The 14,441-nt window shown below is 37.8% G+C and overlaps 3 protein-coding genes across 3 annotated transcripts; 2 read left to right on the top strand and 1 right to left on the bottom strand.

Moving 5' to 3' along the window:
- Positions 1-2,418: 2,418 nt before the first annotated feature.
- On the top strand, positions 2,419-3,171 carry PG986_004285 (uncharacterized protein; the record flags this gene model as incomplete). Its single annotated transcript, XM_066840507.1, has 1 exon — positions 2,419-3,171. The coding sequence occupies one exon, from the start codon at positions 2,419-2,421 to the stop codon at positions 3,169-3,171; it is 753 nt and encodes a 250-aa protein (XP_066703134.1).
- Positions 3,172-3,185: 14 nt separating this feature from the next.
- On the top strand, positions 3,186-3,380 carry PG986_004284 (uncharacterized protein; the record flags this gene model as incomplete). Its single annotated transcript, XM_066840506.1, has 1 exon — positions 3,186-3,380. One exon carries the CDS (start codon positions 3,186-3,188, stop codon positions 3,378-3,380), a length of 195 nt encoding a protein of 64 aa, XP_066703133.1.
- A 10,038-nt stretch (positions 3,381-13,418) lies between these two features.
- Positions 13,419-14,327, bottom strand: PG986_004283 (uncharacterized protein; the record flags this gene model as incomplete). The annotated part of the gene is made up of 1 exon (XM_066840505.1): positions 13,419-14,327. One exon carries the CDS (start codon positions 14,325-14,327, stop codon positions 13,419-13,421), a length of 909 nt encoding a protein of 302 aa, XP_066703132.1.
- Between the last annotated feature and the right edge of the window lie 114 nt (positions 14,328-14,441).

Genomic DNA, 14,441 nt, shown 5'->3' with positions numbered 1-14,441 from the left:
TCACTCAGACCCAGGTTTTACTTACCAACGGTTGACGTGATGCGGTTGGGGGCATCATGCGCCTGCTCACGAATCCTGATCATCGATCCCTAGTCGCGAGTCAGCTTCGTCTAATTTCGTCGTGTCCTGTGCATATGCTGCAATGAACGTGATCCTATCATAGCGACCCAACCAGAGACAGAGCAACATGCCAGATGCTAGCCGAGACAGAGCAGAACCAGAAAACGGTACGGTGCTGTCACAAGACTAGATTCGGACAGGTGCATATGCCCTCAAAGACAAGCCACTGAAGTTGGAGAAGATCAATGGAAGCAGCATCGTCTCCAACGGCTATCTTGCCGCATTCACCTAATATAGCCGCGCGCCGGTGCATCCGTCTAAGGTTCCATTCAACGGCTACCAACTGATCCGACTCTCGGGCGGCCCGACTAAGCTGGAGTTCCAATTCATCCTTTGTGCCAGCAAATCGATAAACAACACCAACACAACACCGTGTTGGTGTACTTCGCCTTCGCGACATCTTTTTCTCGAGAACATGTGATGCGGTTACTTTTATGACATCGGCGTAGAAAAGATCCAGTTATTATTATTGCCTTTGGGTCCATCCGTCTTACTTAAGCGCTAAGCGACATGGTTTGATGGCTGACGGATGTTTCCTTTCCGTTTTCAGTCGTCAATGTGACAAACCGCTGAAGGTCTCACGCATCAGTATAGACAAGCATACTTGTCATCCTTAGCAGTTAGTCATCGGGGGTCCCTCTAGAAAGATCGAGTGAGCTGTCGGGTACGACGAGACTGGAAGGGATTGCCGCATTACGATCTTAACTCGAAGACCCCCAGCCAATATGGCGAAACGGCCAGCCGGTAACCAGTATCGACGCTTGCGAATAAGCTGGGCAAGGTGCGGTTTCAGGGGTGTGAGCCGCGCTCATTCTAGTGGAGCTCTCTTCTGTCTGGCGGGTAGAAGAGCCCGCAATTGTATGCTATTTTCGGAATCGATACGACGCTAGACCCCCCGTGGCTAATGGATTGGGGCTTACTACAGACTACTAACATCATACACGTATTCACAGCCGCTCTAATACGGCCACCTGGCCATGTATCGTTGTGTTGGCTACGGCGCCCATGTCCGCTCTTTGGCGGACGTATTTACCCTAGGGAGAAGTGGCCATTGACCAAGCAGATATGTTCTGCGTAAGTGCCTGCATGCATACTACGTTGCCTAAACTGGTCTTCTTTGGGCTCTTTCTCCGGGGTTGCGACGATGAAAGAAGCAGTTGGCAGAGCACTCGAAGGATCCCAGCCCATCCGCTATATAAGACCGCCCGGTGGCGTCATTATGCTTTCCTTGGCCTCCCGCTTCCGGAATCCTTCGGTTGGCTGAGTGCAGCCCAGCATGGATGCCTGCGGCTGGTGAGTGGTGAGCAGAGCACACCATTGGTCAGAATTGGACCAACAGCGGGCCTATAGGATCTTAGACCAGAGGTCTCGACGGCCGTTTGGGGTAACACAGCCAACCTAAAGACTAGTCAGTCATTAGTAAGTACAGGTGTCTATGCGCGTCTACGCTTCTTGTTTAATGCTGACTGGCTCCTACCATACGCATGGGTCCCCCCGGTCTTGGTACATGCTACTTAATCTGTATACGTGCATTCAGTCCCTTCTTCTTGGTTGGAGAGAAGCAGTTAGTTATCCCCCGAGCCGCTTCCACGGCAATAACGTCGGAACCAAACCTTATGGAAGATGGGCTCAGCATTCCATCTCCCGAGACATGCTTACTTGTATCCACCCAGACCAGGTAACCACAAGACCAGGATCCCAACTCAGGTGCCCACGCCCAGATGCTTGCAATACAACCCCCCGTCAGGCATCAGCCCTACACGGCCCCCAACACCGTAATCATGACTTTTCTGATGCCTGGCTCCAGGCTTCGTCACGTGCTATCTACAGCTACCACCCATGCACGCAATGCAAAGATAGCAGCAATGCTCGTCGTGACTCTTACGTGTTGGGCAGCTCTAGGGAGGGCGGTGCGGCACCACCGTTGGGCGCCCCGCCCCCTACCCTGGACAAGCCAGAACCATTGGCGGTCTCGACTATATCCATATCATGCAGAGAATGACACTAATACTCCCCGTTTCCACGCCCACTTGGTTTCTCAGCCTGTTACTTTCTAAGTCCCGAACACGCCTAAGAACGCCTCCTTGTGCGTACTAAAGAAACAACCAACCGTATCCCTGTTCACTTGCACAGAGAAACACGGATCTCGAAAGGGATAAACGAGCTTATCCCTCGCCGATCCTCTCTTCGACTTTCACTGGGCTGCCTTAACAAGCCGCAAGTCAGGTATTGGCGCCGAAGAATTGCAATACACAACCCATCGACGGTTGATAGAAGCCGTCAGACATCGTCATCGCCATGATCCATCTCGAAGTCTTGGCCCTGGCCACACTGGGCACGCTCGTCTTCCGGTTCCAGATCAACGGGACCCTCAAACGGTGCTGGCAAGCCCTGCACCGCCCGAGTAACGCCACGTTGCTCCTACACATTATCCTCAGCGTCGCCGAGGTGGTCAGGTACTACGGGCGGCGGTACCATCGCGAATGCTATTTGCCTTATAGCAGCAGCAACAATAAACTGGTGGCTGCCCGAGATATCTACAATACGAGTACGACGTCCACATGGACATATAGCCAAGACGCCTACAACTTGGACGCCATACGGAAACCTGAGGCGACTCGCCTCCCCACCGCCAACCTCCTGGACCTGACCCTCATGCTCGTCCAATGCCACACCTCGCTGGTGCTCGCCCGAGACCGCGTATGGGCCGGCCACAAGTCGATGCTGCGCCCCGTCTACCACTCCCAAACCCTTTTCCGGATCCTCTTCACCACCAGCTCATTCCTCCTATCCTCTCCCTCTCTATTTATTGACCTCGTACCCACCATCAACTCCCACATTCCCTCCTCCCTCCTCCCCCTTCTCACCCTCCTCTACAAAACCCCAGTCTTCGCCACCTGGCGCAGCCCCGCCCAGCTCTACCGCGCCAGCGCCATGGTCAACGCCTCCTTCGTCTACCCGCGCCTGCTGGTCTGGACCCTGTGCCGGCTCGGCGGCGTCGGGCCCTGGGCCGGCGCTACCGCGACGTCTACACCCTCTCCATCTTCCTGAGCGCCGTCGTCGCCATGCACGACGGCGGCGTCGCCCTGGGGCCGCAGCTCTACATCGCGGCCGTCGGCCTGTTCGTGGTGCTGGAGCGGTGGGTGGCGCGGCAAGTGTTGCAGAGGGCGGGCGGTGTGGGTGTTGGGGAAGAGGGATCGGAGACGAAGAAGGGAGAGGGAAGGGGAAAGGCAGGAGAAAGGAAAACTGGCGGGCGATGACGGCGATGTGTTGTTGAAAAGGGATGGCGGCGGCTGCACTAAAACGGGGTTTGGATTTAAGGAACGGCTCGTCGACGGTTTGTCCTGGTATGGCTTCGTCGAGATAGATATGCTCAGAGGTGGGAAGAAGAATAGCTACAAAAGTGTAAACTCCCGGTATATACTTCAAAAGCTAGGAACTTGATTTCATTATTTCAATTGTCGCAATTTAACACTTCGCCTACTCAAAATTCATAAGCGATCAAGCTAAAAGTGGCAAGAAAAAGGGCGGGAGACACGAGCTTATTAGTTACCTGTACCGCTTATGAGCTACCTCTATTCTAGGTCACACAGGGGGTAGCTCATTTGATATATGCTGTCTGAAGGTGCCAGCTGCAGTTTAAGATGCAACCCCTATCGGCTGCCCCCCTCAAATGACATACCTAAAATAGATGTAAAAATTAATAACATCAGCAATAGATAGGTCAATTAAATAACGCACATTACATTTTAAGGCCTGTTTCGGCTGGTGCGCATTATAATAGAATCACCCTTATTACTAGCTCGATTTACATCACTTTTTACCACCTTATCGGCGCGCCTTTTCGGCCTTTTCGGCCTCTTCCTTGGCTTTCCTTTTTTAACGTCCTCTTAAACCTCCCTAATGTTTATTATATATATAAAGCCCTTATTAGGGTCCTTATCGACCTTCCTCTTTTTTAAGATCTTGTTTTCTCTAGATTTGCCTTTAGACCGGCTTTTTCCTGCTCTAACCGGCCGATCCGGGCCGTTAAATTATTAATACTCTTACCGAGCTTTTTTTATAATAATCTCTTAATTAAATTACCGGTAATAATATTAGCATTAAGTATCGCAGCCTTTAAATCTTTAACCTGCCGGCTGTTTTTAGGCGTCTCGATTTTTTTAGCTTTCGGTTTAGCTGGCTGGCGCGTATCCTCGGCGGCGATGGCCTTATCGATAGCTCGTACTATATTAGTGTAACGGAGCCTATTGTTTATCGGTTTATTAATATTAAAGGGGTAGATGCTAGTTGTTACCTATTTATTAGCGATAACTTTAAGGGTAAAGGTTATTTTACGTGCTTTAGCCTAGGCTTAAAGGAAGTCCCTTTTTTTAATATAGCTATTATTAGTGACGGCGTATACTAGGTCGAGCTTTTTTTAGAACTTTTTTTAGGATTTTAAAAGAGTTAATATCTAAGGGTTAAAGTATATAAAAGCTATATAGTGGTAAGTAAAGGAGTTATACCTTAGCCTTTAACGCCGTTAATATAAAGTTATTATCGATATAATTTTTATATTTATTTAAAATTAGGAGCCTTTATTAATTAAGGTTATTAGGCTTAATTAAAGGGATAAAGATTTTTCTTAGCTATTTTAAGGTTATAAAATTAGAAATTTTTTTTTAATAACGCTTTAAAAGCTTAATCTTTATATTTATAATTAACTTTATCTTTTTTTTAAGGGAACTATTATTATTAAATCGATTAGTTTTTAAATATAATTAAAAGCGGTAGGATATTATTAATAATATTAATATACTTTAAAATAATTATTTACTCGCGATTAGCCGAGTCGTTTTATATTAAACTTTAATAGGCGGTAAGATCGATTACTATAATACTTTCCTTTATTATTATCGTAATCCCTATTTTATTAGCGTTAAATTTAAATCGAGGGGGTATGCTTACGATAATAGTAGTGTTAAGCCGATTAAAGAACCTTTGCACGGCCCCGTTTAATGTGTATGCGAGGCGTCGGAAATCTATTATTTTAATACGTACGGTCTTAAGGGCCGGATAATGTTTTAGAAAACGGTGTACTTATCGCTTACCGATAAGGTGATCAACCCCTTTTATAAGGAGGATACGTTAGGTATATATGCGAAAGAGTCGGTGCGTAGGTGCGTAGCCTAGGCTAGCTTAAAAAAGGGCTTATTTAATTAAAAAGGTCTTTTCTATAGGGGTGAATAATTGCCGAGTCTTATCCTATTCTTTTTTTAAATATTAACCCTTAAGTCGGTTACGAAGGGTGCTATTAAATATTACGTGTATTAAATAAAAGCAGATATTATATAGTTTACAGTAATATATTCTCCTCCGTTTATCCTTATAGAAGAGATTTTCTCTTAGTTATTTATACCCTTTTTAATTAAGGTTTTAAAGTATTTAACCTAAACTTCGTGTATTAAAGTTACTATAATAAGTAACTTATTAAGGTTTTTTATATTCTCTTAAAACTAGCCTTTCGGAGAAACCTTTTTATTTAATACACTCCCTTAATTATTAACTTTTTAAGATAAACGAGTTAATAATTAGTGATATCTATTTCTCCTTTAATAATTAGCTCTTCGATTACTTCGAAGTTTTTTAAAGTTAAATTCTTTTTTTATTTAGCCTTAAACCTTTCCTTTATATTTATTAGTCCGATCTATTTAATAAATCGTTAATGCTTTTAATAAGGAAGTGCTTTCGTAAGACCATTAGTAATTATATGTTTTAACGGGGTGTATATAACCGTAAGAGTCTTAATACGAACTTCTTGCCTTAATTAATAGTTATAAATGTCCACATGCTTTAAGCGAGTATTTAAAACCGTAATTTCATTTTAAATTAGCCGTATTATTTATAAATTATCGTATTTTAAACGAATCTTTTAAGTATCCAGCCTTAATCCTAATTCTTTTAATAGTTTAAAAATAAAATACCCTTCTTTAATAGTTTAAATAAAAGAGAGTAACTCCGCTTCCGTTATAAAAATAATTACGGTTTCTTACTTATTAGCTTATTAATTAATAGTGCCGCTAAACAGTTTTATAGTATACGCTTATAAGCTTTTTTCGGTTTAATAAATTATCGGCGAAAAAAGCGTTACTTACTACGATAAAATTATTAGATCCTCTTAATTATAATATAAGATACTTTATAAAGTAAAAGTATTAAAGGACTCGGTTTATTATAATATAATATAACGGTCTAGGATTTATACTAAATCTAAATAGGCGAGAGGCGGTAAATACGATATCTAGTTAAGTAATAACTGCCGTATATAAGATTAAACCGATCTTTTTTTAATATAAATTAACCTCGCTTAGCTATATAAATCCGTTAAAAGATAAGAGCTCGTCTTAAGTTATAAGAGTTCGAAATAACCGCTCCGGTAATTAATTTAATAGTTACGTAATTTTATCGATATAGTCGGCTTATAATAGCTAAATATATCCTTTAACGCGGTCTCGAATAACGTTAATTCCGAGGAACTATTAAAGTTTATTACCGCTTGTAAATTAATAGTATTCCTTTAAAAGTATAATCGTTTAATTAATCGTATGCCTCTCTTAATTTTTAAATATTATAACGATATCGTCGATATAAAAAAAATTAATATATTCTTTTTTAAGTAATAATAAGGTTTATAAGGGATTTAAACGAAATTAAGCTCGAGGAGCGTTTAAGTAAGCTTTTTTTACTATAATAGTGGTAATTTTCGGAGCCCGTATAAAGCTTTATTTAATTTAGCTAGTGTAGCTGCCTTTTTATAGCTAGGAGGCAGTTTTATATAAACGGTTTTATTGATTTTAACGTTAACGAACGCGTTTACGGTATTATACTAGATTAGTTCTAAGTCGAATTTAGCCGTAATAATTATTAGTGCTCGAAAAAACGGCTAGTTAACGTTAATATATATATGTTTTTATATTTAAACACTACTTATTAATTATTACGTATAATTAAGCATGTTTTAAATTTAATAAACCGGCTATATTTATTAAACTTATATACGTAAACCTATATATAGTTAAGTACTTAGTGTTTTAAAGCCTAGTGTAACGAAATCTCCGTCCATGATTTTATTTCTCGGTAATTAAGTAAATATTGCTTCTCTACTTCCTTAAAAAGTGTTTTATATAAGTATATTATAAAGTTACGGTAATTTTTAGGTAGAGTTAGCATTTACTTTTTATAAAGTTTAATGTTTTTTAATAATGCCTTTAATATTTAATTAAAAAAAGCACCGAAGAGGTAAATTTTATCCTATTAAATTAGCTCGGTTTTTAATTTAAAAATACTTTAAATCGTGCTTTACTCACGTTTTTCCCGTTAATTAAGCTTATAATAATAAATACTTTTTCTATATTAAACGTAAACTGCTAGTTTATATATTAAACGGGAGGGGATTTTACCTTATTTAATAATGTGTACCGGAAATTAGGCAGGATTATTTCCGGGCCTATGCGATTACGATCTCCGTTATTAGTAAAACTTTTAATAGTACTAGTAAGGAGGGAAATCGGCCGGGTAGGCGATGCCTCGGGGGTTAAGAATAGGACGAAGGTTACGGTAATATAAAGGTAATTACTCCTTTCCGTTCCTTTCGTCCGTAGTTATTTATTAAGGAAATAGGATTTCTTTTTTATTTAATTTTTCGGGCTCGAATTATTTTTAATTATTAGATTATTTTTTTATTGCTAAAATTAATCGATATATCCTTATCTTCTTTTTAAATCGTTATATTTAATGTTAAGTTACCTTTTTTAAAAGCGCCGTTAATTATAAAAGCTAGCTTAAAGCTTAATAATTAACTTCTCGAAAATTATCCCGTAGTCGTTAAATAGCGCTATTAAAGACTGAGTTTTTATTGAATATTACGTTTTAAACGGCGAAAACCTTGTTAATTAATAAGTTCTACACCCTATAAATATTAGTTAAGTTATACTTAATAAGGTATTTAATTTATACTTTCGAGTTTAATCGTTTAAGCCGGTGTGATTTCTTTAGGGCGTTAGCCGTTAAAGTATAAGCTTTATATTCGTAAACTTTAAGATAAACTAAGTTTAGTTACCTTTTCGCCTTAGAGCTGCCGTTTTTATATATTATATAAGCGTAAAGAGTTTTATATAGAGTTTTCTAATAAAGGGAATATTTAAGTGTTTAGTTATTTAAATAAACTACTAATCTTTAGATTTCTTTCTATAGGAAATTCGAGAGCTTTAAACCTGCTTTTATCGCGCGAGCGTTTTTTTTAATTATATTCCCCGAGCGTTCGGCGGCTCTATTTTATAATTAAGTATACGGCGCCGAGGGCTCGAGAAGGATAAAGTGTTAGTTTTATATTTAATATGCTACGCTAAGAGTTTTAATTAGAATTTTGTTATTATATTTTATAACTCGAACTTTAAGGCTATATTATTTTTAAAAGAGCCTAATAAAATGGCGAAAAGTTATAATAAGAGTTATCGTTTCTCGATTTTTAAGATAGTAATCCTAGATTATCCCTATATATTAATTTATCGCGAGCATAACGTTTTTATTACCGTTAAAGTTTAGTTCGAAATTATAAAAGTTTATTATAATATAGTAACCTAGTTCGGTTAAATTTATTCTCGGGGATCGTTTAATTTAACGTTTCGCTTTTAATACACCGTATATTTTATATTAAACGGTAAAAAGTCCCTTTATTTTTACCCCCCGAAAGTAATTCGTTAAGTGTAAAATAGCTTCGGGTTTAAAATAACTAAATCGAAGGTGCCATTTATTATTTAACGTTAAACTCGTAACGTAATCTACGGTTTAATTAAACACTTTCTAAGGCCTCGTATAACGAAATATAAATTAATTCCACCACAACGTATTTAATATATTAAAATTAATCGGAATCTTCCTTTTTAAATACTTTTATATTATTTTAATAGGTACGCGTATTATACCCGGGTTCCTCGTAAATTTTATAGCGTCGCGGGCGCGTTTTAAGCTTTTTTATACGATTATTATTTCGGCGCGATTTATTTTATAACTATTTATTAACGTTTTTTTAAGATTATAGGTTTTTTTTTAGTTTATATACGAAATAATCCTTTATTTTATAGCCGTTTTTTTTTCGTACGGCGGCGCCGATTAAACATTTTATTTATTTTTCGTAGTGCGGTTATTTTACCTTTTAAAAAAGCGAGCCGGTATATTATTTACGTTATATTCTTCGTAATTTAGTTAAGTCTAATTAAAATCGACGTCGGAGAGCTATTTTAATACCGTATGATACGGTTTCGAACGTATTCGGTTTAGGATTAGGTTTTAATCGAATTATTTAAGGTTTTTAATTCCTAAAGAATAGGTAAGCCGAAAGACGTTCCCGGAAGTATTAAAGTATATAGCTTTATATTTAATTATAAAATAATATATTCCGGATTATACGGGACGAGTTTAGTCCCTCGAAAACCTCTTTATATATTCGAAACGGTGAAAATCGCTTAGAACGTTTTTAAAAACGCTGGTAAGAAGTCTTCTTTTAAAATATAAGTAATATACGCCCGCATAAAACCTTTAATTTCTTTCCCGTACGCCTTTTTTAACGCACGAAAATAGCCGATATTAAAAAGCTGGAGTTTATACGACGAATAAAAAAGCATATAGAGTATAATAATCGAGTTTTTTTTATAGTAAAACTCGAAAACTATCGAGTAGTAGCTTTTATAACCGTTAAGGATTAATAAGCGGTAAATACTTTTTATATAAAACTCCGTGTATTTATTAAAGTATTAAATTTAGTCTTCGCTTTTTTTATTCGTAATCTAGCTATTTTTAGTAATTACGATTACTTAGTTTTTTAATAATAGGCTGTTTTCGTACTAGGAAAAAAGGTGCGTTTTCCCGGTAAAAATAATATACGAAAGGATAGCGTAACCGTGTAATTCGACGTTTTATATTATTATAACCTATTCCCGGTTCCTTTATTATATTATTTTAAACTTTCCGCGTTAATCGGAAATAATTACAATTATTTCGGACGAGATTTAGCTTATAAAAAACCCCGGTTTCGTCGAAATTATATATATCTTTTTTTTAAATTCTATATTTATTAATTATATTTCGTATAAAAGTAAACTACGCGCGATACGCGTCGAGATTTTCGTAAAAAACTCTTTAATAATCGATTCTTCGGTTAAAACGTGTCCGGAGATTTAATTATCGTTATACGAAATTAGAGGTTTAATTAATATCGACGCGTTCCGCGTCGCGTAAATTAAATAATTAATTCGCTATATCTTTAATATTATTTATTCGAAACGGAAACGATTACGAATTTAAATCAATTATATATTATACGATTAATTATTTTTCGGAATTCGTAAGCTTTTATATTAGCGACTACGTATTTCGTCGTAAAATATTATCATAACGCCGGTAATGTAAAATTATATAAAGGATATTATATATTCGCGCTGCGGTTCGTACGCGTAATTTAGGGTTTTTTAAAGCGTTTAGAGCGTTAATTATATATCGTTTTTTTTATTAATTTATTATTATAGGTGGTAAAAGTATAAGGTATAAAATATAAGTTATACGAAATTAAAAGAAAGTGTTTAATTAGACCGTGTATTTAATTAAACCGTGGATTACGTTAACTCTTTTCGTTTAAGAGTTAATTTAGTTTTTACGCGTATAAAAAGCTGCCGAAGTGTAAAACTCTAGGATATTTTCGATAATAAACTAATTAAATTTTTCTACTAAGTAGTAAACGATTATATTATTTTTTCGGCGTAGGTAATTATTTAAAGCCTTATTATCCTATTAATACCCTTTTAACCGTAGGAGCTTAAAAAATACTAGGTTATAGTTAAAGTCTTTATAGTAGGCTACGTTTATTAATTTTATAATCGTTCTTCTTTTTAAGCTATTAACGGTAATGTTAACGTTTTCGTAGCCGATAATTTAAACCGAGTTATTTCCTTTATAAACTTAGTCATTTAAGTGTATTTACCGGAATCGGTTAAATCGATTAATTTAGTTAAAAATATGAATAGTAATCCTTAAGTCTAGGATTATTAAGTTCTTTAAGGGGTAAGTGGCCGTAGTAAAGGCTCTTTTAAATACTTATTAAATAATAAAGTAACCTCTAGTCTTACCGATTATTCGGAACGCGAGTTATTAATTTAAAAATTTTTCGATTTCTTTAATCGCTTAACTTTTTTTATTAACTCCGTGTGTATATTTATATTATATTTTATAAATTTTTAAATTAGTCTTAATACTCTCTATCCTTAAAAAGCTTTATTCGGGAAAAAATAAAAGCAGTTAATTAAAATATATTTATCGAAATATACTCCGTACTCCGTATTAGTTTCCTCTCTTTTCCTTTTAACGCTTATTTTTTAAGCGTTCTTCCGTAACTATACTAATAGCCTTTTCGAAGTAGTATTAAAACTAAACCTAGAGGCTTTCTAACCTATCGTGCTTTAATTAAAGTTTTACGTATAAGGTTCGTTTTTAATAACGTCCCTAAAAGTAATAAATAACCTTTTAAATATTTTTAATACCGGAGGAGCTTTTATTATTATTTTTTAAAAGATTTTTAGGTTAAAAGCTATTTTCTAATACTTTATTCGCTCCGAATAAATATTATTTTACTTATTAAATTAGAAATTAGTAACTTAATTCTTTATAATAAGTTTAAGAGTAACGATAAAGTCTTAATATTAAGCTTAAAAGTTAAATATCTCTGGTACCTTTTTCGAATACCTTCGACTATTACGGTTTCCTATTAAATAACTTAGGCATTAAAATCTCGAGGTATCTTAATAAGAAATTTAATAGATGCACGGTAAACCTTTTTAATTTCCGTTATTTAATAGCTATCCTGGACTTTTTTAACTTCGCAAAGGGCGGTATACTAACCGTTTAGGTCGCTATTTTTATCGTAATAAGTCTTTTTATATATATCGGACACGATACTTAGTACTTAATTAAAAAGCTTTTCGACCTTATTTCGATAATTTTTATATTTTTTTACTTTATAAGTATATATAATATAATCGAGCTAAAAACTGGATCGGCCGTTATTTATTAAGTTAATAATAAATATTACTAATAAATCATTTTAATTAAAAGCTAAACCTTCGCCGATATTAATAAATAATCGTCTATTCGGTTACGCTGGTCTCTTAGGATAGTCGATTAAAAGTGGTCGTTACGAAGGAGACATTTAATCGATTTTTCGTTTTAGATTAATATATTCTTAAGTTTCGAAAGCCTTAGCTTTTTTCCGAACTCGGATCCCTAAATATCCCAGTTATTTAGCGACTTAAAGTAAGGTTTCTATATATTATCGTTATTCGTTATTATATAAATTCGATTAAGGTCGTAATACCTTTTATTCGAAATTAATAGGAGTAATATAAAACTTTTAATTATTAAATATTACGTGTATTAAATAAAAATAGATATTATATAATTTAAAGTAATATATTCTCCTTCGTTTATCCTTATAAAAGAGATTTTTTCTTAGTTATTTATACTCTTTTTAATTAAAGTTTTAAGGCATTTAACCTAAACTCCGTGTATTAAAGTTATTATAGTAAGTAACTTGTTAAGGTTTTCTATATTCTCTTAAAACTAGCCTTTTAAAGAAACCCTTTTATTTAATAGGTGCCCTTATTAATATTATAGTCTTTAGCCGTATAGTTAATGCTTTCGCCGGCTAGCACGGCCTAGACCGCTTAAGCAATGCGAGCTTCTTTAGTTATATTAATAATAGTGAAAAAAGGAAAAAAAGAGGAAGAGATTAATCTACTTTAATTGATAGACGAGTGAGGTTTAACCCCTTTATATACTGTTGTTATTGCTTAGGGGCTCTAGAATCATCTGAAATCTGGAGGGGTCATTTGAGGGGGGCAGCCGATAGGGGTTGCATCTTATGTCCGAAGCACGGATACTCCAACCAATGTAGCTACTCCTGACAATACCAAACTCCGACAGCAATGCATACAAATGACTTTTGCACAGCATGTTGAATCCTTCAACTCCACATACGTCGACCTTACCTATGACCAGAAAGAATGAGGCCATTCGCGAATCCAGACATCACATCGACCATGCTGCTCATTCCAGCAATCACTTTCTTGTATGAATGATTTTGCTTTGGGATTGGAACATATAACTGCGTTGTGGTTATGCTGCAGAGTCCAAAAAGGAATGCCGGCTACCGCAGCAACGATTATACACTTGGTCTCGTAATCTGTCTCTTCCAGTCGTAATAACAAACTTCAAAGTGTGCTTCCTAGTCTCTCCATCAATACACCCTCCCCGATAGCACAGACTACTCCGCCCTCCGCTTCCACCTGCGCCAGCACGCATATCTTAGCTTCTCCTTCCATTGTCGCGAAGGCGTCTATCTGGGCGCGCACAATTACGTTGGCCACACCGCCGCCACCAATGCTTCCATCAGCGCCACCGTTTCTGTACTCTACGCCTTTGTCGTTCCAGCTGCCGCCGACGACCGTCACTGCTGCCGAGGACAAGGGGGAGGAACTCTGGCGGTCGTAATGATCTTGCTGCATGTGATCTTGCTGCGAGCTGGTCGTGTTCTGTGGCGCCTGTGGTATTCTGAGGGGTCGCAGGAAACGGACGAAAATGCTGTCTATGAAGAATTGGGCGTGAGGATCCGCGTGTACGAAGCCGATCTGCGTGAAGATGCTGTCGATGAGCAGGTCGATGACGCCACCGTGGGCTATGTCGGGCGCGCCGGCCAGGTCGGCGCCGAGGGGGTAGAAGTTGATATGCTGGGGGAACGGGTTTATTTGCTCGGGAATGGACGCGAACGCCGGCACGAGGTGCAAGTGGTTGAGGAAGTCATCGGTGATCGGCCTCGGCTCATGACGTGTCTCGAAGACCCTGTTCGCGTTCTGTGGACTGTCCAGACGTGCAAAGGTCTTCGCGCCGGCGAGGGTGCTCAGGAAGTACCGGACGCCGGCGGCGAAAGGTTGGGCCAGGATGCCGCTGACGACGGGGTCCCAGCCGTGGGCCTTGCGGTTCACGTAGTCGACCCTGAATTGGCGGAGGCCGGGGATGAAGAGGAGGAGGTCGCGGCACCAGTCAATAGAACGGAAGTAGGTGTAGGCCTCCTGCGACTCCGGCCTCCATTCCAAGATCCTTTGGGGCTCGGCTGTAACCATTATGGATTGCTTCTGTCGATAGTATCATGAACGCGATGGAAAGATGATGGTTGGGGAAATCAATTATTGGAAACGTCTGAGTAGGTTACTTCAGCTTCAGGTGTGAAAGAATCG

Source organism: Apiospora aurea (genome assembly GCF_038362705.1).
Source record: "Apiospora aurea strain CBS 24483 chromosome Unknown utg000003l_segment0_segment0, whole genome shotgun sequence".
Classification (NCBI taxonomy): domain Eukaryota; kingdom Fungi; phylum Ascomycota; class Sordariomycetes; order Amphisphaeriales; family Apiosporaceae; genus Apiospora; species Apiospora aurea.
This window is presented reverse-complemented; position numbering and strand designations above follow the sequence as displayed.